Below are 25,623 nucleotides of genomic sequence, written 5' to 3'. Positions count from 1 at the left end.
AGTAAAGGTAACCACTCACTAAATAGTTGAGGTACTGAGTTCTCGTCAGGCGCATAAACAAGATATAGGACTTAGTTACCTTTTGGACAAATCTTCCCTCAGGGGGCTAGTGTGTGTGTGTGTGTGTGTGTGTGTGTGTGTGTGTGTGTGTGAGAGTGAGAGAGAGAGAGAGAGAGAGAGAGAGGAGGGGGGGGGGGGGGCAAGCCGTTGGGTGCACAAGCCAGCTCAGAAGGATTCATCGGAATGCTAATACAGTACTCTCACTTGCTTATCGACGACTCAGATTCTCTACCGTTTAATTCACTGTTAACTTTACTCCTTAAATTCTCAACAAAAATCAAGTGTAACAGATGGAGAAAAGTATGGTTTGTCCATGTCATAAAAATTACTCTGACTATTATCACTGTCCATTTTCTTTTCTTTTTTACGCAAGTGTTATCTTTAAAAAAGCAACCATAAGCATGAAACAGTTTTTGTTATTTTATTAACCCTACAAAGCAATACTCACTCTTCCTTCTCCTTCCTGTGACGAGTGAGGACAGCTTGCATTGAACTGACATGTGAAACTTCTGCAGGAGTATCAAGATATTCATCTCGTAGCTCTTGCATCACAGAGCTATGTAGTGCATGCTTCCTGGCCCGTTCCTACTCTCTGCTGCTTTTCAGCCTTGCTCTCATCACCATCTGAATTGTAAGTGTCAATATATTTCATAAATTCCGAAATAAACATTTTGTTATCACACTGAGGTGACACATACTTTTACAATTATATTATTAAGATTGATTTCATTATAACTGAAGCAAAAATAGCACATACTTAATACTAAGGAAGATCAGAGAACATGTAAAAATTGATGTTGGATGTATTCGCTTATCTAGGTTTTACCATGAAGACATTTCTTGTGTGGCATTCGTACAACATGTAATGAGGATGTTTTGAAACAAATGGATAAGGAAACACACAAATTATTTTTCAATTACACTGTACTATTGGTTGCCACAAAAATAAACATATACTGAAAGGGGGGGGGGGGGGGGGGGGAGGAGGAGGAGGTTGAACTCTTTGATGTTGTGTAGTTTCATACCAGCAGTATGCAATTAAGACTGCAATGATGGCATGCAATTCCACATGAAATATTACAAAAGTATTAAGTTCAAACAACACAGTTTCATTTACAAATGATTTATTCACAGGATAAAAACTATTTGACAACAAAGCCGATTACACAGAGTACTCACAAAAAATCAAGAATATTTCAAAAGACCATTTAATAGCAATTTACAGTGAGCTCTCAAATATTTTTCCTTTTATTACAACACTTCATCTAAAAGGAAAAATCAATAAAATAAAAACACAAATTACTGTTTAACTTCCTACATGTAGCATATTAAACAAAACTCAAGCGACTCTGTCAAAAGATATGCCAACTGGTTCTTACTATCTATATAATTTTATGAACGGAGTGTTGGCCCCCTATATGTTTGGACTATTGTTGATATTCAGGTTTTTAGCTAGGATTAATCCACTAGTGTTGTCAATTTATTGAACAACTTCAGAGTGGTGAAAAGATGAAAATCTGAAGATGTCAGATTGGGGCTGTGAGTGGGATGGTTAATAATGTACCAACTGAATAAATCCAAGGGTTTTCAAATAACTCACAAGAATGTGGCCAGACAATGTCCTCAACAACTACCAGTATTTCGAGAAGTTCACACCCTGTCATTTTCAAGTACAAATGCAACGATAAAATCTCAGTATGCAGAGCATATATCAGAAGATTACACCCCCCCCCCCCCCCCCCCCCCCCCCCGACACACACACAAAACTGCTTCCTTAATAACTCTATCCCAATGGATGGAAATGCATGCCAAAACCTAAACATTGTTATTTTCCATAGGATGACCGTTGCCAAGGCAATGTTCCTGCAATAGGAAATTTGTTTGGCTGTTTCAAGCGTAGGTGACATCTATGCTCAACACTGACCTACGACTTATCTTAGAAGAAAGATTAAGGAAAGGCAAACCTACGTTTCTAGCATTTGTAGACTTAGAGAAAGCTTATGACAATGTTGACTGGAATACTCTCTATCAAATTCTGAAGGTGGCAGGGGTAAAATACAGGGAGCGAAAGGCTATTTACAATTTGTACAGAAACCAGATGGCAGTTATAAGAGTCGAGGGGTATGAAAGGGAAGCAGTGGTTGGGAAGGGAGTGAGACAGGGTTGTAGCCTATCCCCGATGTTATTCAATCTGTATATTGAGCAAGCAGTAAAGTAAACAAAAGAAAAATTCGGAGTAGGTATTAAAATCCATGGAGAAGAAATAAAAACTTTGAGGTTCGCCGATGACATTGTAATTCTGTCAGAGACAGCAAAGGACTTGGAAGAACAGTTGAACGAAATGGACAGTGTCTTGAAGGGAAGATATAAGATGAAAATCAACAAAAGCAAAATGAGGATAATGGAATGTAGTAGAATTAAGTCGAGTGATGCTGAGGGAATTAGATTAGGAAATGAGACACTTAAAGTAGTTAAGGAGTTTTGCTATTTGGGGAGCAAAATAAGTGACGATGGTCGAAGTAGAGAGGATATAAAATGTAGACTGGCAATGGCAAGGAACGCATTTCTGAAGAAGAAAAATTTGTTAACATCGAGTATAGATTTAAATGTCAGGAAGTCGCTTCTGAAAGTATTTGTATGGAGCGTAGCCATGTATGGAAGTGAAACGTGGACGATAAATAGTTTAGACAAGAAGAGAATAGAAGCTTTCGAAATGTGGTGCTACAGAAAAATGCTGCAGATTAGATGGGTAGATCACATAACTAATGAGGAGGTATTGAATGGAATTGGGGAGAAGAGGAGCTTGCGGCACAACTTGACTAGAAGAAGGGATCGGTTGGTAGGACATGTTCTGAGACATTGAGGGATCACCAATTTAGCAAGGGATCACCAATTTAGCATTGGAGGGCAGTGTGGAGGGTAAAAATCGTAGAGGGAGACCAAGAGATGAATACACTAAGAAGATTCAGAAGGATGTAGGCTGCAGTAGGTACTGGGAGATGAAGAAGATTGCACAGGATAGAGTAGCATGGAGAGCTGCGTCAAACCAGTCTAAGGACTGAAGACCACAACAACAACAACAACAACAACAACAACATCAACATGCTCAACACACCAGTGGTCCAGGATCCTGACACTCTGATCAATATATGACATGCTCGCAACTGCAAGGAATCAATAGACACCTGCCTTATACAAACCAAGATCATCCCTTAAAGAAGCCAAAGGGGCCCAAATCTTAGATAGTAGTCGAAAAAGACATTTCACTTCATATTTCTGCAGAATACAAGCAATCCTATATGAAAGGGTTCCTGCATAAGGCAAAAGTGCTGTAGACTTTGGTGCCACCTCGGTGCTATCTTTGTTGATTGATACCTCAACGCATGTCGCTCTGTCTTTCACTATAACCATTCTGATGAAATGTGATTTTGAGTTGGGCTAACTCAGCTCACAAACTTTCAGGGGCTTGAGATGCTGTAAGCCTGATGAACCGAGGTCAAATTATTCCTTCACACTGAGCCTATGGTGACAGCTATTAGCCTGCAATAAAAATCAGTTTCAGTCAGCTTTCTATAAATGACATGTACCAATGCACCATTAACTTTCCTCCTGAGCAGCACATCATGAAACGGAATGCAGCTATCCTTTTTCACCTCCATCATGAAGTGAATATGTGGATGGATTGAATTCAGATGTTCTAAAAAACTGTTTAAATTCCCATCACCACGAGGCCAAACAACAGAAGAATCATCCAAATATTTGAAAAATACACAGGTTTCAATGGTGTCAACTTCAGGACACATTCCTTGAAATGTTCCATAAACAAACTGGCAATAATGAGTATCAATAGGCACCCCATCGCAATTCCATAGAGATGCTGAGTTGCAGATAGGCACAATAAGAAGACTGTCACAAATAAGGCTTTCGTCCAGTAAGGCCTTTGTCAAAAATAGAACACACATGCACGTGCACGCGCTCGCGCCCGCCCACACACACACACACACACACACACACACACACACACAATTGCAGTCTCAGGCAACTGAAACAACACTAAAGACAGTAGTTGTGTGTGTGTGTGTTCTTAATGTTCCTATCTGCGACTTAGCATATCTGTTATATGGTGAGTAGCAACTTTCCTTTTCATAATATTGTTACATTCCATTCTGGATTTTCCATCGTTTGATTTTGTCTTTTCACAGTACTTCATACTGAATAAAAAGTAAGAGGATGTCAACACACATTGAAATAAGTTTGTTGATTCAATACCAAACTTAACCTCAATTAACCGTAATGAATTAGAGTATCACAAGTAAAGAGAGAGACCACATCAAAATTTACTAGAATATTGGAGTCTGATGCATTTTGTCTAATTAACATAAGAAATCCACTGAGTTCTTAACGTGATCCTTACACTGACCGATTTGTGAACAAAGTGTGTTTCTACACAATATGTCAGAGAACTAACATTACTAACAATCAGCCTACAAGGAACCCCTTGTCATATAACCTCGGGGGAATAGCAAAAATGAATTGAGACTCTTGATACTCTCATGCAACAAGGAACTTTCCTGCAGGAGGCTGTTAGTCTTTCCGTCAACACTCTTTGTGGGCTCACTTCGAGTATTACACTCCAAGACATGGAAACATTCAAACTTCTTCAAACGATGGCAGCTATAGAACAAAATTCCCAGTCAGACTGTGACCAATGCTAAAATTTTTGAAGCCATCATTACATGAAGCTGAAATAATTTGTGCTTTGAAAATGACAGGGTGTGCTCCTTTTGAAACATTGGCGATCATCAAAGATGCCACCCGTCTGCATTCCCGTTATTTGAACATTTCATATGCCGAGAGACTTAAGTTTCACACTGTTCATCTCTATGAAGAGGAAATGTATTATTGCTTGTGGAGGTTGGAGGAAATTCATGTAAGTAGAGAGTGATTAAAATATTCATTGTCATTTTTGTTATGGTGTCAAGACTATAATGGTGTCCCAACAGATCCCAAAGTTGTGCATCATTTTAATTCTCCTGCCACTAACTACATCGAGCAACATGCTGTTTTAGCTCTGAAAGGATCCATTATACTCACTGATCACTTTGAAAATTTCAGCATTTTCTTGGGACTGGCTGGTGAGTGCTTTTTGGTTGGAATCTGATTGAGAATTTCACTCTGTAACTGTCGTCATTTTCTGATGCTTGAATGTTTCCATAGCTTGGGGCATAATACTACATTTAGATGTTCTGAGTCAATCTCACAGAGGAATTTTGCACGACTCAGTTTTATCTGGGCTAGGGAAGGTTTAAATTTTATATCAGTGCCTAAGTGTTTACATGTTGTTGATTTTATAAGTTGCCTAGCAGGATGTTTTAAAATATCTTATCATGCTGGCTATGTTAACATGTCATGTAACTGGGACATGTTCATCAAAGAGTAATACAACAACAGCTGAGAGGGCTACTTTATGTTCACTTAAGAGTTGATCTGACATTGTTTTTTATCTGTAGGCAAGGGCAATGCTACAGCTGTTTTCGACAAGCATAATTACATTTAAAAGATACAGTGTTTACTGCCTGAATCAGTATATGGCAGGATCAGTGCTGATCATGCAAAAAGTGTTGACAGAAAAGCTAAAACCTCCTGCAGGAAAGTTCCTTGGTGCAGGAGACTATCTACAATCTTAATTCTTATTGTGCTGTTCCTCCAAGGTTATGTGGCCTTCCCGGCCCACATGTAGCAAAACACCTTGGCCACTAGCACGTTGATGTGAGCAACACATTAAGAATTCGGTGGATTTCTTATATCAATTAAAGTTAATACATATAAATGACTCTGATAGTTAAGTAAACTTTGGTGTGGTCTCTCTCTTCACTCGTGTTACTCTGACTCATTACTGTTAATTGTGATTTAAGTTTGGTGTTGAATTAACAAACCTGTTTTGACACATGTTATCTTCCATTTACTTTTTGTTCAGTGGTTAGTACCATTTTTAGACAAACTGAGTTGTGACAGGAGGCCCATTGTCACCTGTTATAGTCAATTTATTTATGGAAGACTTCTAGGAATATGACTTGGAGTTGGTGGCTTTGAAACCTGTGTGATTTTTCAGATATGTTGATGATAATTTTGTCGTTTGGCCTCATGGCAGTGATAATTTGAGCAACCTTTTAGAACACCTGCATTCGATCTACCTGAATATTTGCTTCACAATGCAGGTGGAAAAAGATGGGTGCCTTCCCTTCCTTGAAGTGATAGTCAGGAGGAAGGTTGATGGTACATAGGGCATGTCATTTACGGGAAGCCACCTCACACTAATGTGTGTCTACTGGCTGATAGCTGTTACTGTCTGACTTCATACCTTGGCCCATAGGGCCCATATTATCTTAGACCCTGAAAGTTTGTCAGCTGAGTTAGCCCAAGACAAAGTCACCTTTTGTCAGAATGGTTATAGTGAAAGATCACACACGTTTTGGGCTGTCGATCAACTGTGAATCAGGTAGATTAATGATGATAGTGAGGTGGCACCAACATCTACTGCCTTTTTTTCTTCCGCAGGAAACAGTCTCAACATGACTGGTCAATACTGCAGAAACACGACATGAAATGTGTTTTCAAACACCATCTAAGATTAGGGCACCTTTAGGATCCAAAATGGATGATCTTGGGCTGCCTAAGGCAGATGTCTATCATATTCCTTGCAGTTGTGGCATATCATACACCGATCAGACCATCAGACCCTGGAGGACTGGTGTATTGAGCACCAAGTGTCGAACAAGTTTACAACAGCCACGCAAATCTGTTATTGCAGAACATCACCCCGTCACTAGTCATTTTATGTAATATAACAACGTGTAGATTCTGGCTTTCACTTCCAGCTACTGGGACAGTGTTATCAAGGAAGCAGTTGAGACTAAGTTAGTAAATGACCTTATAAATAGAGATGAAGGTTTTTGCTCAATTCTGTGTGGAATTACACTCTCTTTCACCTCAAACAACAGAGAAATTGAACTAATGCTACCTCACCCGTTGGTTATCAATATTCACTACTGATAATGTCTGACAGTCATCTTTGATTGTGTGGTAGCACTAGTGCACACAATGCGTGCGCGAGGGGGAGGGAGGGAGTGGGGGAGGGGAGGGGAGGGAGGGAGAGAGGGGGAGAGAGAGAGTGTTTTACATTTCGACATATGTTCTGCAAACCAAGGTTTTAAATTTCCTTGTACAGTGCTGTCACTGTATTTGTGCCTAGAAAATGACAGGGTGTTCATCTGTTGAAATATGGGGGGTTGTCCAAAATGACACCTGGTTACATGCCCCTAAGTTATTTGAACATTTTATACACTGGGATAAACTTAAGTTTCACACTACAAAATCTGATTTGTGGTGTTGATTGCATGGAGAAGTGCAAAGTCACGCACCAATGTGCATTCACTGTCCCTCTGTTAACATTTCACTGTTTTGTTCTGTATCACACTCTGTAGTTTTTTTTTGGTTTCACAGAACCACACAGCTTTAATTGTTTACCCCTGGAGCAAAAATTCAGTGAGGAGAATCCCTTTACAGTCCCAAAATACGAAGATCACAATTTTTCTCACCAAAGAAACGGTTTTGAATTTGTTTGCTTTTATTTATTTATTTTCATTTCTTGAGCGTAATAAGCCACGTATGTTTCAGCACCAGTTGCAACAAGAGTCCAGGAATCATTCACCAAGTGTTTCAGTTTAACAACTTCACAGAAAAGAATGTGGAGATTCTGGAAACATTGTGGTCAGATCAGCATGAATCATTTCTATGATCTTGTTCACCCCCTCATTAGTCACAATTGGTGGACACTGTAATGCCCCAAGGACAGAAAATCCCAATTAAAGTAGGGGAGTGAGTCATCTTGACAGTGGCGGCAACTACTGATGATAAAATCTACACTGGTAATCTTTTGATTAACCTCTATATTATTCAAATACTGAGAATTGCATACAAAAAGTGGAGATAAAAGGAAAGGATTATCATAGATTCTTTATCAAACATCTACAGAATAAATTCAAAATCATATGAACGAAGGTTAAATCCAAGAAAATAATTCAGTCAAAAATAACATTTACCATGGAAGAGAGTTGTAGCTGCATCGAAAAGGAAATTCAATGCGACTACAATGCAACTCGGACATGGAAATGTTCAGTTAGTTGGTTGCTCTTGAGTCGCTCTAGAGTACTTTTGTGATAGTTGTCTAGATGCAAACATTATTAGATTGTTTCAGTTTTGGAAGTTTGATAATTCATGAGGTAGAGGTTGAAGTATTGCTCAGTCATTCGACTGATGAAAGTTAATCTCAACGCAACGGTATAGTAAGAAGAGTGTTAGACTTCGATTGAGTGATATTGGTTTGTCGAACTTAGCCTTCGTACTGATGAACAGTTACAAATCTTGAGAGCAATGGATCAATGACAGAAAAACAATTCACAGTCTTGAGTAGGACACAATAAAACAAAGACACGAAGAAAGACAAGTACACCGATTAGTCAAAAGTTGTCATCAGCATCACGGTTACTGAACTGAACAGAAATTAATATTGAATGACATATGCCCAATAATGCATATTATGCTGGTTTACGTTACCGCTGTTGGTGACTGACACTTCGTCGCTAAATAGAAAGCGTGCAAAAAAATCTGTCATCATCCCGTAATTTCTCTTGTGCCCAGTGGCAGAACTGTACACGACGTTCAAAGTTATCGCCATGCAATTCCTGGTGCATAGAAATATGGTACGGGTGCAATCGATGTTGATGTAGCATTCTCAACACCGACATTTTTGAGGTTCCCGATTCTCGCACAATTTGTCTGCTACTGATGTGCGGATTAGCTGCGACAGCAGCTAAAACACCTACTTGGGCATCATCATTTGTTGCAAGTTGTGGCTGACATTTCAGATGTGGCTGAACACTTCCTGTTTCCTTCAATAACGTAACTATCTGGCGAACGATCTGGACACTTGGATGATGTCATCCCGGATACCGAGCAGCATACACAGCACACGCCCGTTGGGCATTTTGATCACAATAGCAATATATAAACACGATATCGACCTTTTCCGCAATTGGTGAACGGTCCATTTTAACACGGGTAATGTATCACGAAGCAAGTACCATCCGCGCTGGCAGAATGTTACGTGATACTACGTACTTATATGTTTGTGACTATTACAGCGCCATCTATCACAAAGCGAAAAAAGAGGTCCAACTAAAACATTCATATTTCTTTACGTACTACACGAACATGTAATAAAAAATGGGGGATCCTATTTAAAAAAACGCAGTTGATATCCATTTGACCTATGGCAGCGCCATCTAGCGGCCAACCATAGCGCCATCTGGTTTCTCCCTTCAAGCTAGATGAGTTTCATTCTTTGTAGTTTTTTCGTTGATGCTTATTTCGTGAGATATTTGGCCCAGTCACTATCAATGGACCACCCTGTATATGAGGGGCATTCAATAAGGAATGCAACACTTTTTTTTTCTCAGCCAATTTCAGTTGAAAAAATGTCAAATTTGTTGTGGAACTATGGAGTATTCCCACTTCAGCCGCTATAATTTCATGAAGTTCAGATAGGTGGTGGAACTGACCACAGCCTTCAAAATGATGTCTGCAACAGAAGTGCACTCCAAGCAGAGAGGTATCATTGAGTTTCTTTTGGCGGAAAACAAGAGTGTTGCAGATATTCACAGACACTTGCAGAATGTCTACGTAGACCTGGCAGCGAACAAAAGCACAGTGATTCGTCAGGAGAGGTGTGTTTCATCATCGTAACAAGGTCATGCAAATCTTTCTGATCTCAGGAAACTGAAGAAATGACTTCAACATGTCCGTCCCCACAAAAATCAAACAAACTTCTACCTCTTCATGACACTGCAAGGCCTCACCCAAGTCTGCGCAAATGAGAGCAACTCACAAAACTTCAATGGACTGTTCTTCCTCATCCACCCCTACAGCCCAGTTCTCGAACCTTCTGTCTCCCATCTGTTCAGTCTGACAAAGGATGCATTCCATGAGAAGCAGTTCTTGGATGATGCAGCAAGATGTTGGCTCTGACATCAACCAGTAGAGTGGTACCATGTGAGACTACAGGCCCTCCCAGTTAGGTGGAGTAACATTGTTATTTTGAATGGAGAGTATGTTGAAAAATAGGATTTTGTAGCCAGAAGAATGGAGAATAATATGGTGTATTGGAATTCTCAATAAAACCAACCTGCTTTCAGAAAAAAATGTGTTGCATTACTTATTGAACACCCCTTGTACATATTTTTTCGAGATCACTGCCATCTTTCCATATATTTATCGTCTTCCTATTGACTTAAAGTGCTCCTGATCAAAAAAAGATTACCGTATTTTCTCGAATCTAAGCCGCACCTGAGAAATGAGACTCGAAATCAAGGAAAAAAATTTTCCCAAATCTAAGCCGCACCTGAAATTTGAGACTCGAAATTCAAGGGGAGAGAAAAGTTTTAGGCCGCACCTCCAAATCGAAACAAAGTTGGTCCATTGTAATATGAGACACAATTTAGGTCTAATGAATGAAGATACAGCTACAGTAGTTTGGTTCGAGTCGTAAGCTTAGCAGCTAAGCTTTACCAGGCAGCCATTGCTATGCGTCAGGCGCTCCGTCCGTATTTATATGGGTACCCTTCCTTTTTCATGTGCTTCATCTGGTTTGAATTGATTGCTTATTTTTCTTTGATCTGATAAGTGCCTTTCTCTTTGTTATAGGTGTTTACGTCACTCTAAGCTGAAAATGCATTGCTGTACTGTGTCATGCATTGCTTGTCGCATTCTGATAATGAGTGTTTACGGCCTGTCGCTGCTCGCAGCATGGCTTGCTTTTGTGCAGGCTACCGCCGCTCACAATTAAAAAAAAAAAAAAAGGAGAGGAATCATCTCATTAGTGAAACAATGGCAATAGACTGCTATTTGTTGTTACTTACACTGCTGCTTTCTTTGATAATGATCAACAAGAACCAAATAATACACTGCGTATGATAAAAGATGTTCTGAACGAGACTGTAGCGAAAATTTTTCTCCGTTTGAAAATCTTTGCAGACGCCTCTTTAGTACATTACAATCTGCACAGAAATTAGAGGCATCATAGATTTAAAAATCTAGTCAACTGCCATGCTTCATTTCTGACTATCACTATTAGGCATAAGAATAATATGAATATAAACATGACATGATATGTATATTTTTCCCCATTTGCTGTTGTCTCACTCTAGTTTCGTAGTTTATTAGGCAGACAGGATTTAAATGAGATAGCAGCAAACACAAAAGAATACGTGGCAAAATGTTTATATTCGTATTATTCTTATGTGAAGAGAATACTGCATGTGATTCACAATTCATAATAGTTTCTATTAGCAACCATTTCTTCTCACAGGTAGGAAAAAATTCAGAACGTAGAGTTGGCCATATTGCCAAACATCCCAAACAGTCTTGCCTGTCGGATTTTCGTAGTACACTGAAATGCTGCTACATTCGAAGATGAACAATATGGAATTTGTATTCTGGAATCATTCTGTATTTACTTCGTTGGATAATGTATTTTTTTTTTAATTTATTTACTGACGCAGAGGTTTTGGCGCCAGTATTTATCTTTGTGCCTGCAAAGCATGCCTTTGTAGCGCTACATATATTTGACGGCAGAAGTTAGTTGTGGCGGCATCTACCAACATTTTTCAGAACGTCAGCTTACTTTGCACTCGATTCTAAGCCGTAGGTAGTTTTTTGGATTACAAAAACCAGAAAAAAAGTGCGGCTTAAAATCGAGTAAATACGGTAGTAAAATTCAACTCTCATTGCAACTCTTCAGTAATGCCATAATGTAACTGCCTTAATAACTAATCTAACTGACATTCATTATGTAAGGTGTTCACTTCTAAAGAAAGCATCTTCTTTTTTGCAGTTTTAAATTCTGATTGTAAGATATTAAAGAATTATTGTTAGAAGAACTGTAATAGCTATCACCAGTGCATCTAAATCATCATCCTAACAATACATACTTATTTTTTATTAATCTATTTAGTTATTTGTTTTAGTGACAACCCTATTTTTCCCTCATGATGTTTGCTACTTCTCACTCACTCCTTTTTTGTACTTTTTAATTGGTCCTTGTTATGCTGTTGCAAGCAATTAAGATATCTGGCAGCCAACCCTTGCATACCCCATTATATTACTTTTCATATTTGTATCAGCTAATGTTCTGGCAATCTCTATGATACTGGCTTTCCTTTGCAGTCTCTTTATGCTTTTCCGTCTTTTCGTGTAGCTAGCAAAGGCAGCCAACATTGCAACTTGCTAAACATTCTACAATAACCCACCATGCTTAGCAAACACACATTTCAAACTTCTACAAGATACAAACAAAAGGCTAATTACCATAGTGCACAGCAGCCAATTTTGGAGGAACATATATGCCTTTCTTCTCGGCTTTTTCTGCTTGTTCTTCTTTTTCACTACCAGAATCACTTTCATCTTCATCATCCAACTGTAAGAAGAAGTTAAATTTCTGCAAGTGTTAACTTTCAGTACCAATAAAACTCATGGTATTTGATTTGTGGTGAGGTACACTTAAAAAAATAAGCATGTTACTTGAATTATTTTCTAAATTTTTATTATAACTTTTGCCATGCAATTTAATCACAAAGCTGAACCACTCTATAAATGCAAAGGAAAGGAAAGAAGATTGGGGGCAATACTTTGTTGATGACATGGTTAATACAGAAAGAACAGGGAAGGAAATGTGCCATATTCATTTTAAATCATAGTCAATTGAGTGAAATCAATAAAAACTGTTATCTGGCTGGCAAGACAAGTATTTTAATTCTCCTCCCCCAAAATATTACAAACAGTAACAAAATGTGTATATGAATACACAAATACACATACAACTTATTTGACATGTTTTTGCTGTGCATCGTTTCCTCTGACACAGCTTTTAATTCTACCATAAACCATTTCCCCTCCTCCATTCCTCAACTGCCATTATGAGAAATTACAAAAGAGTGTGTCAAGAAATAGCACTAATATCAATATTATTTAATTTCCATCGATTGCATAATTTTATGCTGAACATACCTTTGTTATCATGTTATCAGGATTAGCTCTGAAATTTGTTGCATCTTCACCACTTCCAGAACCAGTGACAGCAGTCTTAACCAATTTGTCAATCTGGTACTTCAACTTATGACCAATAGGTCTGATCTTCTCCAAAACTGTACGAATTTCAACAAGGCGATCTGCAGACATAAATGCTGGTATTAAAAACATGGAATGACACTGTAGCAAGAATACACATTACCTCTTAACAAATATGCAATAATCTGGAACGAACCAGAGGAGTGCTGCCACTGGCCAAAACCAATCTGACAACTCTAACAATTGATATACACATTCTTTGTGATATACAGAAGTATTATGGTGGTAGCTAGATCTGTCCTTCAAATATAAACAATAGCTTCTTACATCTTTGGCATTTATTGTATCATCAATATTCTACCAAACAATAATAAGTGTGTCGGCAGCACAGGAATCAAATTTCAAAGGATTGTTATTGTAGTCCTTGTCCATCTGTACATATTTTTGTTTCCTATGTTTCTGCTAAATCAAATAAAGCTAACTATTTTCTGTAAACAATGCTGCACAGCTTCAACATACTTCAAGAACAGCATCATGAAATCACCAAAAAAGCCGCAGTAATGTGTATTTATGTATTGACAATCAGTTTCAGTCAAGTGATCATCTTCATGTCCAGAATGTTATTACATCAGAATAAATGAAGGTTCTTGTTGATGTCAAGAACATAATCATTACCAGTGGCAGCATCTGTCACTTATATATGCTTCCACTGTCTTATATACTTTTTATATTAGTCAGTAAGTGTATAAACTGATACTTCATTGTACAATTCTGCATGATATCGCATCAAAGGTGTATCATAAACTCTCAATAATGCTGGAGAGGTTTCTTTCAATAGGACAAACTCAGTTTCTCTTCACAACCTTACACTATCCAGTTTCTCTTCACAACCTTACACTATCCAAACTTGTGCTCAGACTCTAAACAACAGGAATGCTGAGAAAAGTCACGAGCAATATTTCATCGCACAGCCCCTGTCACCCATCATCCACAGGGTTAGCCACTTATCAAACATTTAAGCACAAGAATAGATTGTTAATCACAGTTGCTGCAACTGTCCACTCGATTTCACCCACACTTCGGTACTCAATTCAAAGGTTTGGAGTTGGCCAGAACTTGAATTTCATTATGTGTTGAGTTGAAGTAGTTTACCAGATTTAAAATAAAGTGATAGAAATTTCGCCATTCCATAGATAAGTGGCGGATTCGCAGTGGTAACAAGAGATCAAATAGATGTGATTCACAGAGTCTCTCTTCTCCTTCAAAAGTATGCAGTTCTCATAATGAAAACGATCTGAATTTAATCAAAGTACGATGTTCTTTCATATCTTCCTCTGTTCCTATTAGCAAAATTAGTTCTAAACACAAAACAAAAGAGCATCAATATCATGTAGGTAATCGGACATGAGTATTTCCCAGCATTCTTTTGAATAAAGAGGAACTACCACAAAGTGTTCCTTGTTTGTAGATTTTACCAATGATGACTTGAAGCCTATAAAACTACAGAGACTCCTTCAAACTTTTAAGCAACTAAAAGGAAATGTCAGATTCTTCACATGGAGGTATGAGCTCCTAAGAGAGCCTTAGGAGTATCTCTACTTAATGGCAGAATATAAATTCCCACACATTACTGGTGAGACATTACTCCTTTCCGCAGGAATCAAAATGTGTGACATAACGCGTGGACAAAAGTTGGGCTAGAGTCTAAAGACAATACCACTCTCAGTTGATACTGTGGCTCATCATATTGATGCAATAGCCACTGGAGGGGGTGGGGGAACACCAACACCGCACCTGCTTCTTGATAGCCCAAAATTCACCCTGCAACTTTATGACAGTACTGGTATCAGCAATCTTTCCCAGCTTCTTGTTTTTGTATCTTGCTGTTATGAAAATGGATGCATGAGGAGTTTCTAATTTGTAAAGGTTTGAAAGAGAGGACTAAAGCAAAGATATTTTCTTTCTTGTGAATTCCTTTTTTGTTGACAACTATGTATCATGTACAAACTGTTTTGGTATAAGTACCAATGGTGCGACAGCATTTAGTGGAAGTAAAGCAGGGTTCATGGCAACAGGAAAGGCATTGGCTTCCTAAAGTAGTACAACCAGAAGTCAGTAAAGTGCTGAATGATGCAGGCAGTGTTGTAAATTTTGTGAGATCATACAAGCTTTGAACAGTAGGCTGTTTACGTTCTTTGTGAGAAGATGGGTTCTACTCATGATTCACTTCCGTTGCACAAGGAGGTATGTTGGTTGTCTCGTCGTAAAGTTCTTCATCAGGTCATGAAGCTGAAGGACGATTTTTGTCTTTTCCTATAGAACAGCAGCCTTACACTTGTGGCTCTATTTCTGGATGAAAAGGCTTCTTAATATTGTGACACTTGGCCATCATTCTCGAGAAACTGAATGATACATCAGTATCACTTCAAGACCGAAATTGTAATATCATCTTTCTAAGAGAGAAAAAGTTTACGAGAAAACTTACACTTTGGAAAACTCAGGTGTAGAAGGGTACCTGCGAGATGTTTTCTTGTCTGAATGATTCCATAATGGGAAATGAGTTGGATGTAGGTAAAATTTGTACAAGTGGCATAGTGTTTCTAGAAAACTTTCATCAACAATTCTGGGACAAATTCCAGAACCCTGGATCTACAATTAGTTTGACGTGATCACAACAGACCACTTGTTAACAGTAGAACAGCAGGAGTTAATAGAATTCTCAAGTGATGGGACACTCTGAAATGAATTTAAATCTAAATCTTTTGAAAACTTTTGGCAGACTCTGAACGAATATCCCAGTTTAGCAAGAAAGGCAGTGGACATGTTATTACTCTTCACATCAACTTAAGTGTATCACTCAAGACAAAACGTCGGTCATGACTGCAGCTGGAAGGAGATCTTTGAGTTGCTGTTTCAAAGATTCAACCAGGACTGGAGACTGGATTGGTTTTCTTGACAAATTCAAGTACACATATCACACTAAATGTGCCAATGTCAGAAAATTTCTGAATTTCTGCCTTTTTACTCGCATTTATTTCCTTCTTAGATAAACAATTCTATTATAACCATTTTTAAATTGGCATTTAAATGTTAACTATTGTTCTACTGCCATTTGTACATTGCAATATTTCAAATATTAAAACATTCTAAACGAATTAAAAGCTATATACATGGAAACAGTTGAACTTTAACTAACTAATTTGTAAAAAAAAATTATTTAGTGAAACACACATAATTACTCAGTTCCAATAACTGCACACACACACACACACACACACACACACACACACACACACACACACACCTGTGGTTATTTATGAACTAGTTGTAACTGTTAACTTTCACTACCTTTCAATAATATAAATGTATGACAATTTTAATCCTCGAGCTGGCACATTTATGTATAATGTGCACCAAATACAAATAAAATTGTTTTTCACCATTCCATTATTGTTTCACAATTGTGAGCCCATACTTATTCCTTCACCATTGCTTCAGTTAACATGGTGATAAATTGTGTTGTCAAAGATTCAAATGCGCAACAGTAATATAAAATAGACAGGAAGTTAGGTCACAAAAGCTTTACGATTTGTGCAAGAAAATGGCCCAGATTACGAGCTAGCAGCACAATCCCACAATGAGGCTGTTGTTTATGAGATAATTGGTAATAAAAGAAGCAGTAGGCTGGGATCTGATGCAACTATACTCTTATGCTTTAAGAGGGTCATTTACTGTGGGATAGCACCTCTCCATGGCAACAGTGTGATATCATGAAAGTTTAGTTCATTATTGCTTAACTGAACTGTGATTTAGCTCATATTATGTAAGTTTATTTCATTATTGTTTAATTAAACTAAGATTAAACTACAATTTTGCTCTTACATATCTATCTCGGTAACATAAAAGCGCTATTCTTTACATGTGTACAAAATAAGCTGTGCGGCTGCTCATGATATGAAAACTGGCGTGCCCACTTGAGGGTTGAAAAAACATTTAACTCTTATGTACTCGTAAGGACACTAATTATTATTACTGTTGTTGTTGTAACTGACAGTTGCATATAATTAGAAGTAAACAGTATCGTGGGCTGTTTTTGCGCCAAGTATGAGCGCTGGTGAAGGAGGAAAGAAAAATGGTGGGGAGGGGAGTGCAAAATAATGTTTCAGAAGGGGGACAAGATGGGAAAAGTTGGAGATTTCTTGATCTATGGGACATTAAACCTCAATTTCAATTTGTTTTTCCTTAACTTTCCGAGTAAATTACAGTTGCATTTACACAACTAATGCACTCCTGCCAATAATTTGACTGAATCTTGTTTCGACTCAGCTGTATCTGCATTCATGGGTCTGGAAATATTTCCTCAATTTATTCTCACCATGTAACCAACACAGTGACCCATGACAGTGCTGAATTCTGTGCTGTAATGCCCAAACGTAAGCTCTGGCTAGACCACCACAATTTCATTGTAAAAATCATATACGGAATCTGAATGCTAAATGCAAAAGTAATACAGAAGATGAGAAGCCAGAATTTTTAAATGCTATGAAGGAAATAAAATGAAAGAGGTATTTATAAGTTACTGGACAGCCATCTCCTACATCCACATAATTATCAAATTAATGATACAATCGGAGCACTAAGGTGGAGTCAGACACACACTATTCAACAAGCACTGACCTCGTCCTCAATGAATAAAAAAAAGTGCTTGCCAAGCGTCTCACCGCATAGCAAGCATACTGAACCCAATACGCACATATTACCATGCACCAAATCCATCTGCGAACAGTGAATATTTGAGGTGTCAGTATTTTGATTTCCATACAATTAACAAGCGACGGCAAGACTAATTATTGCAGTATAATCAATAATCAGTCTTGCTGTAACCGTGAGAGTGTATGCTTGGGTGTCTTGTGTAGAATATGTGTAATTTTACAGAAAAAAGAGCAAGAGATTGAAAGATTGTGTGAATACTGCTTTCTGTTACATTTTTCTATGCTCCACACACCAGTCCGTTATAGGGGAGCAGTTGACTTTAAATTATTTTACATGTTGTCTTGGCCAGGAATTTCCATTATTGTTATCTGAAATTAGTCATGGTAGTGGGAAAAGGGGGAGGGGTGAGGAAGGAAGGAAGGAAGGAAGATAGAAAGACCAAAAGAAAGAAAAAAATCCAAAGGGCTTATTATTATTATTTGTGAAATCCTTCAATAACATCTAATTTCTCTGTCAAGGAAAGAAAGAAGGAAGAAAGGATGAACAAAAAATAAATAAATAAATAAATAAATAAATTCAAAGGATTTATTGCTATTTGTGGAATCCTTCAATAATCTCTCTCTCTCTCTCTCTCTCTCTCTCTCTCTCTCTCTCTCTCGTTTTGCTGATACTGTGAAAATATGCTGTCACTGACTGTATAGATTTTTGAGGAACAGGTTACTTTTTAGACATGTCTCCCCTTCCTTGGGGAGGCAAGGAGGACAGGTTGAGGAGGTTGAAAAGGTAGGGCAGGTCACTCGGAGCCCAGAATGTGAGGTGCCCACGTGTTGTGATGAAGAGAGGAGACAAAGATGCCAGAAAGAGGAGGTGGTCAAAGATAGTACACTGGTAAGCGCTGTGTGACCTTCAGTCTTTCATCCTAGGGGTGAAGGAGACCATGTGAAAAGTGAAGATGGATATGAATATTGCAATGAAAATCAACACTGCAATTAAAAGCTAGAAGAAATGAGATGCATAAAAAGAAGAGAGATTGGTGGGAGGGAGAGGAGAGAGGGAAAGTTGAATGAGAATAAAGTGAAAAAATAAAAAGCAATGAAGAAAATAATTAAATAATATTTAATAATCTATTTTTTATTTATTGTATTTTTCTTATTTTGTTCTAACCCCCCCCCACCTTCTTTCTAGCTCTTAATTGCACTATTAATTTCATTTCTTTTCCTCTTAATTCATCTCTATTTCTCATATAGTCGTCACTTCTAGACTGAAGCTGGCACAGCACTTACCAATATACTATCTAAGACCACCTCCTGTATTTACACAGGTGAGTTATTCTCATTCTGGGATCTGAGAGACCTTCCCCAACCTATACCTCTTTCACTAACTTATTCCTCTTTCCTCACTGACAAAGGAATTAATAGTTCCACAAACTAGGATGGTTTTCTTTTACTTTTGTGTGTGTGTGTGTGTGTGTGTGTGTGTGTGTGTGTGTGTGTGTGTGTCAGCAGTACTAAGAATTTCATATCCTGAAGGGGGGTGCTGACAAGGCACTCCAATTCATAATCTGAAAACATATTTTTTTTGTCTGTTACAACATTTTCCCCAATACTCATTTCCTTTCTCATTTTTTATTCAGTTCTTGCACACTCAGATATGGTCGAAAGTTTTTTCAAGCAATTCCTGATATTTTTCTATGTTCTTGTTAATCTTAGGGAGGTCTATGACCAGACACATGACTCGCCAAAGCCATTTTCTTCTTACAGAAAAAACAGAAGATACTAATTATTTCTACACAGAGTAAAATATACAGTGGCGTAGTAATGGTAAAGAATACATTACTTACCTATCGCTGGATCTCCTTCAATCTTTCTTCCAGAGCACTTACGCAGAACAACATATGTCAAGTTAATTAAGTAGCTTAACAACATATGATACTTCATTTCCAAGAAACTCAGGCCCTGAAACAGATATTATTGCTTCCATTCTGAATTCGTAAACAAAAGTAAAGAAAGAATAAGGACTTAAGAGAAAGAAGGAATATTAGGATGACTGTGCCATTGCAATGAAGTCATTAAACGGATGAGTACAAGGACAGTAACTAATACACAAATGGATCAGAAGTCACCAGTTAAAATAAATCTCTTCCTTAAAACAAAGAGAAGCTTAAAAATAAAAGAGCAGTTGTCCAATTCAATAAACAGACCTACACACCAACACACTTATCTTAGATATTCAAATGTCATATAATTACGCATATTGTTACTATTCCACATTTTAGCTACATTTATCCTTCTGCAGCCTTAAACATTGTTACTTTATTGGAAAATTCTTCTATGATCTAAAATCTTCTAGTCTACAGAGTAATTAAAGTCAACTCTCAATGCTACTGACAAGTTGCAAGTCAGTAGCCATTATCGCTTGCTAATATGATTTTAGAATATATGAAGCACTTTCTTAACAACAGGTTACACGCTCTTTTAAGAAGATTTTATTTTGCAGACCTCTCTCAACATAATTTTTTTTTCTAAATACTTCTGATAATTCGAGGTGGCAGAAATGTTACCTAAAAGATAAAGCCTTGAAGATTTTTAATTTCATGCATACAATTTATAGCCAACAGTGTGTGGACACATTCACATTCATTCATTCACGCATTGTGTTCCATAAATTTCACCTGTAGAGCCTTCAGGGACATGGACTGAGTGAATGTACACATTAAAATGTGGAAGCAGCCACCGTAGGCCACTTTAATTCCACGTAGCCTATATGGGTTTCAGTTGAACTAGATGAGTTAGGAATGGCCTTGGAAAGCAGTCCGAGAAAATCACTGTGCACGATGGTGTGTCACTAACATCTGCTCACAGAGCTGTGTACAAACAGAGTGAAACCATACAAAATAAATGATGGTGCCATTTCAATGGTAGATCAAGGTGTCCTGTACAGTGTGGACAGGGTGTTATACTGATTCCCCCGCCAAGTCTGAGGTGCTGTCATTCACTGAGACTGAGCCAGTACGACTCACTTCACCTTTCTTGGGAAAATCTGTTTTGTATAATGTAAGGAGGGAAACAAAAGGATATGGGTCTATTAATCATTGGCAGTTCAAACATATGGTGAATGAAGATACCCTTTCAGAAAATAGCACCAAGGGACAGGAAAGGCACCAGGTGCACCCAGTGTGTATGTCTGAAGGCCTGATTCAACATGTTGAAGAGGCTATTCCAACAGCCACTGAGGGTAGAGGGTGCAAGCAACTGCAGATAGTGGCACACATTGGAACAAATGATGCCTGTTGTCTGGGCTCCGATGACATACTTGGATTATTCCTGCAAGTGGCAGAGAATGTTGAGAACAGTAGCCTTGCGCATGGAGTTTCAACGAATTTCATAATTTGAAGCATTGGAACCAGAGACTTCGAAAGTTGTGTGTCTATCCATCCTATCCAGAAAAACGACAGCTGTAGGAAACCCAGAATTGTCAGTGTAAGATTGAAAGAAATGCCTCCCTTGGTTGAGAATATTGCGATCCTAATGGTTAACTCCCAAAGCTTTCATTATAAAGTGGAACAATTTGAAGCTCTCCTGAAAAGTAGTGATGGTCACATAATACTAAGTACAGAAAGCTGGTTGTAACCTGAAACTGATAGCAGTGAGATTTCTGGGGAAAATTTAAGTGTTCATTGAAAGGATAGGCAAATGGGAAATAGAGGTGGTGTACTTGTCACAGTAGATAAGAAACTCATTTTATCGAGACAGAAACTGAAGCTGCATGTGAGATTGGTTGGGCGAGACTCAGTGTCACGGGTGAGCATAAAATGACAGTTGAATCTTTCTATTGTCCACCAGACACATCTCCTGAAGTAACCAAAAACTTTAAGAAAACCTCAGTTCACTTGTACGTAAGTTCCCCAATCATGCTGTAATCATAAGTGGAGACTTTAATCACCCAACAATTAATAATCATAGATAAAGCAGATTTAGGTATCCCAAACTGCTCTGCAATTGCTGTTTTCTTGGTACCATGGTCCACTTCATCTAGAATCTTAAGCTTTAAGTGTACATTTAGAGCTGTCTGTTTCCTCTTTGACATTTTCGCGTGCTACGATACCGGTTGTAACTGTAGTTTTTATTCAGTATTCCAACTCGATACGGCTACGACTGACAGAACACCTCTCAAATCTGGCACTGAGTACGTTCTAGACTTGGCCGCTGTTTCTATGTTTCGATACAGTGTATCGATACGTGGAACTGTTTCAGTGTTTCGGAACGGCTACGGTTCACTGTTTCGAAACAGTGGTGTTTCATTCCACCCGTCTCGGATAACTGGACCGGATTCGGTCTCGAGCCAGACACAGAAACGGTATCATTGTTTCAAAATAAGGCTGTTTCAGTCCACCAGAGCTTGGAATGGGCTAATTGTATCAAAACAGTGATGTTTCATTCCCCTCTGTGTCGGACAAGATTCGGGCTTGGCACAGGTACTGAAACACATTTAACATACCACTTCATGAAACACTTCCAAGAGTGTCAAAATCTTTTTGACAAGCAATAGCATGAAGCTTAGGATATCCGAAAATAAAGCTTCGTTTCTAGCTGACTGTCATATTCCGAAATGGCGTAACATCTGCTTTATAAACACTAACCAAGCAATAAAACAACGCATACTATTCACATTCAAAATAATAAATATGTGAAAATCATTCAGTTAAATTACACTTTTTGATAACATACGCTTCTCTGTTCATGTACAGTAATCGTATTAAGAAACGTAAGTAAGCCTACAACATTTTGAATAAAAAAAGGCTTAGCGTGACAGTTATTAGACATATACATAAATTTGATGTAGGTATAATTGCAAGCAATCTGTTTGACATATCACTGATAGTGTAATGGTGAACGGGAAGGACTAGGAAGCATGGTGAATTTATAGTAACGGTTCGAAACACCTTGAAAGACAAAATTTTTTTCTGTTATAATTTGTTATTTATTTGAATTATTTGGCGTTATTTGTGAGTCTTTAGTCACTGTGCCTATTATCCTCAATGATTCCCTTTGTGTGCATGGAAATTAGCAGGATGGGTATATTACCCATACTAACGGAATGTGGGAATTCCAGCAGCATGTCCGTTGTTTCTGCAGTTTGCTCCCACCTCCAGTTCCGTTTGTGGTGGCCTTTCTGTCTTCAGCTATGGCTGTCCTCAGCCAATTGAAAAGTATGAAAGTCACACGACACGAAAGCAGCGCATTTGCTGCAGAAATACGAAACTGCCAAGACGCCTAAGTGATAATTTCATAATTTCTGCGATATGATTAGCACTCTCGCAACTCATTTGTGTTTATGTGGACACACTTATACAGTAGACAGATAAGATGATAAAATGTGTAGGTTTATTAGATTACAAAACACAAACTGTTTCACTGTTTCGAAACAGCATATCGAAACATTACATTGTACTGTTTCATTTGTTTCGAAGCAGTTACATTGTTTCAGTTTGCCCATCTCTAGTACGTTCCTAAATGCTGCAGCACACATTACTGAATGTCTTACAATGTACAGCATACGCTGATTGTTGAGGTGATAAATCGCAGCTACCGACCTACAATACATTAAAAACGAGTCAACAATAAGTATAATTAGCTTTGTAGCTACATTTCCTACATTCATTTCGGAAAAAAAATTAAGCTGTAGAATACTCTAAGGTCGGAAATTTGTGTTACAGTGAAATTTAATTACGCTAGGAAATGAAACAGAGTTCGTAATTCGCCTTAACCAAAATTAGTGTTAACTGATAAAACATACCATAAGAACTAATCTATTCCTCCTGGGACCAATATTTTTTTCGCGTTAACCGCGAGTTTGCGCTAACGAGGTTATACTGTAGTTGACAATGCACTGCATATATATGTACCCAGCAGAACAGTTCACAACAGGACAGATCCTCCAAGGTATACAGTCACTGTAAAGAAACCTTTAAAGAAATAGTGATGATGATGAAGTCCCATACTTCTTTACAAAGCGTAGGGGAACAACGTGGGAGAGACGCGCCGCCTTACTAGGCAAGTCCTAGTAGGGATGAATGATGATGATGAAAACGACACAACACCCAGTCATCTCGAGGCAGGAAAAATTCCTGACCCCGCCGGGAATCAAACCCGGGACCCCACGCTCGGGAAGCGAGAACGCTACCGCGAGACCACGAGCTGCGGACTAAAGAAATAGTCTACTGCATAATAGGTATAAAACAAAGCATAGGACTGTAGATCGAGATGCTGAATGAAACACATTTGGCTGTCAAGAGCGCGATGCATGAAGCCTTCAATGACTACCAAAGCAGAATATTGTCAAATGATATTTCATAAAACCTAAAGAAATCCTGGTCATCTGTAAAGACTGTTAGTGGCACCAAAGTCATGACCCCCGTCCCTACTGAATGAGACATGAAATGAAATTGAGTGTAGCAAAACAAAAGCTGAAAGCATGGCTCTGTTCCTTTACAAAGGAAAACCTATGAGAATTGTCCCAATATAATCCCTGTACCTCTGAAAAGATTTTAGTGAAATCAGTATTAATGTCAATGGTGTTGAGAAACAGCTGAAACTGTTAAAACTGAACAAAGCTCCAGGGCCCGACAGAATCCCTATCAGGTATTATATTGAATTTGTGGCTGACCTCTCTTCTGACTATAATTTCTTGTAGATCCCTCGAACAAAAGAGCATGCCCAATAGTTGGAAGAAAGCATAGGTAACACCCATCTACTAGAAGGATAGTAGAAGTAAATCCATGAAACTACTACCCAATATCTCTGACATCAATTTGTTGTACGATCTTATAACATATTCTGAGCTCAAACATAATGAGGTATCTTGAACAGAATGACCTCCTCAATGCCAACCAGCAGGATTCCAGAAACATCGATCATGTGAAACCCAACTTGCACTTTTCTCACATGACATACTGAAAGCTTTGGATCAAGGCAATCAGGTAGACACTGTATTTATTGATTTCTGAAAAGCATTATTGTTAAAAGTTCGACCATATGAGCTATCAAGTGAAATTTGTGACTGGATTGAGGACTTTTTGGTAGGGAGGGCACAGCATGTTATCTTGAATGGAGAGTCATCGTAAGATATAGAAGTCACTTCAGGTGTGCCTCAGGAAGTGTGCTGGGACCCTTGCTGTTCATGCTGTATATTAATGATCTTGCAGGCAACATTGATAGTAACCTCATACTTTTTGCAGATGATCCAGTTACCTATAATGAAGTACTATCTGAAAGAAGCTGCATGTATATCCAGTCACATCTTGATAAGATTTCAAAGTGGCGCAAAGACTGGCAATTTGTTGTAAATGTTCAGAAATGTAAAATTGTGCCCCTCACAAAAAGGAAAAAACACAGTGTCGTATGACTACAATATCAATGAGTCACAGATGGAATTGGCTAATGCCTACAAATACCTTTGTGAGGATATGAAACGGAATGATCACATAGGCTCAGTCGTGGGTAAAGCAGGTGGTAGATTTCAGTGTATTGGTAGAACACTAGGAAAGTGCAATCAGTGTGGAGATTTCTTACCACCAGCAGAGAATACTGCTCTAGTGAGTCGACCTGTATCAAATAGGACTGACAGGGGATACTGAATGTATACAGAGAAGTGCAGCACAAATGGTCA

At 38.3% G+C, this 25,623-nt stretch overlaps 1 protein-coding gene across 1 annotated transcript in view; it reads right to left on the bottom strand.

Annotated features, from left to right (window-relative positions):
* Window positions 1-25,623, bottom strand: part of LOC126191132 (neuroguidin-A) — a 60,926-nt gene that overhangs the window by 27,963 nt on the left and 7,340 nt on the right. Inside the window, 5 exon segments of the mRNA XM_049931882.1 lie at window positions 509-646; window positions 648-684; window positions 12,484-12,592; window positions 13,183-13,343; window positions 19,796-19,910. Of these exon segments, the coding sequence (XP_049787839.1) occupies window positions 509-646; window positions 648-684; window positions 12,484-12,592; window positions 13,183-13,343; window positions 19,796-19,910 (560 nt within the window).

This window comes from Schistocerca cancellata, chromosome 6, assembly GCF_023864275.1.
Source record: "Schistocerca cancellata isolate TAMUIC-IGC-003103 chromosome 6, iqSchCanc2.1, whole genome shotgun sequence".
NCBI classification, from domain to species: Eukaryota; Metazoa; Arthropoda; class Insecta; order Orthoptera; family Acrididae; genus Schistocerca; species Schistocerca cancellata.
The sequence above is the reverse complement of the archived record's forward strand: the minus strand, read 5'-3'. Positions and strand labels throughout refer to the sequence as shown.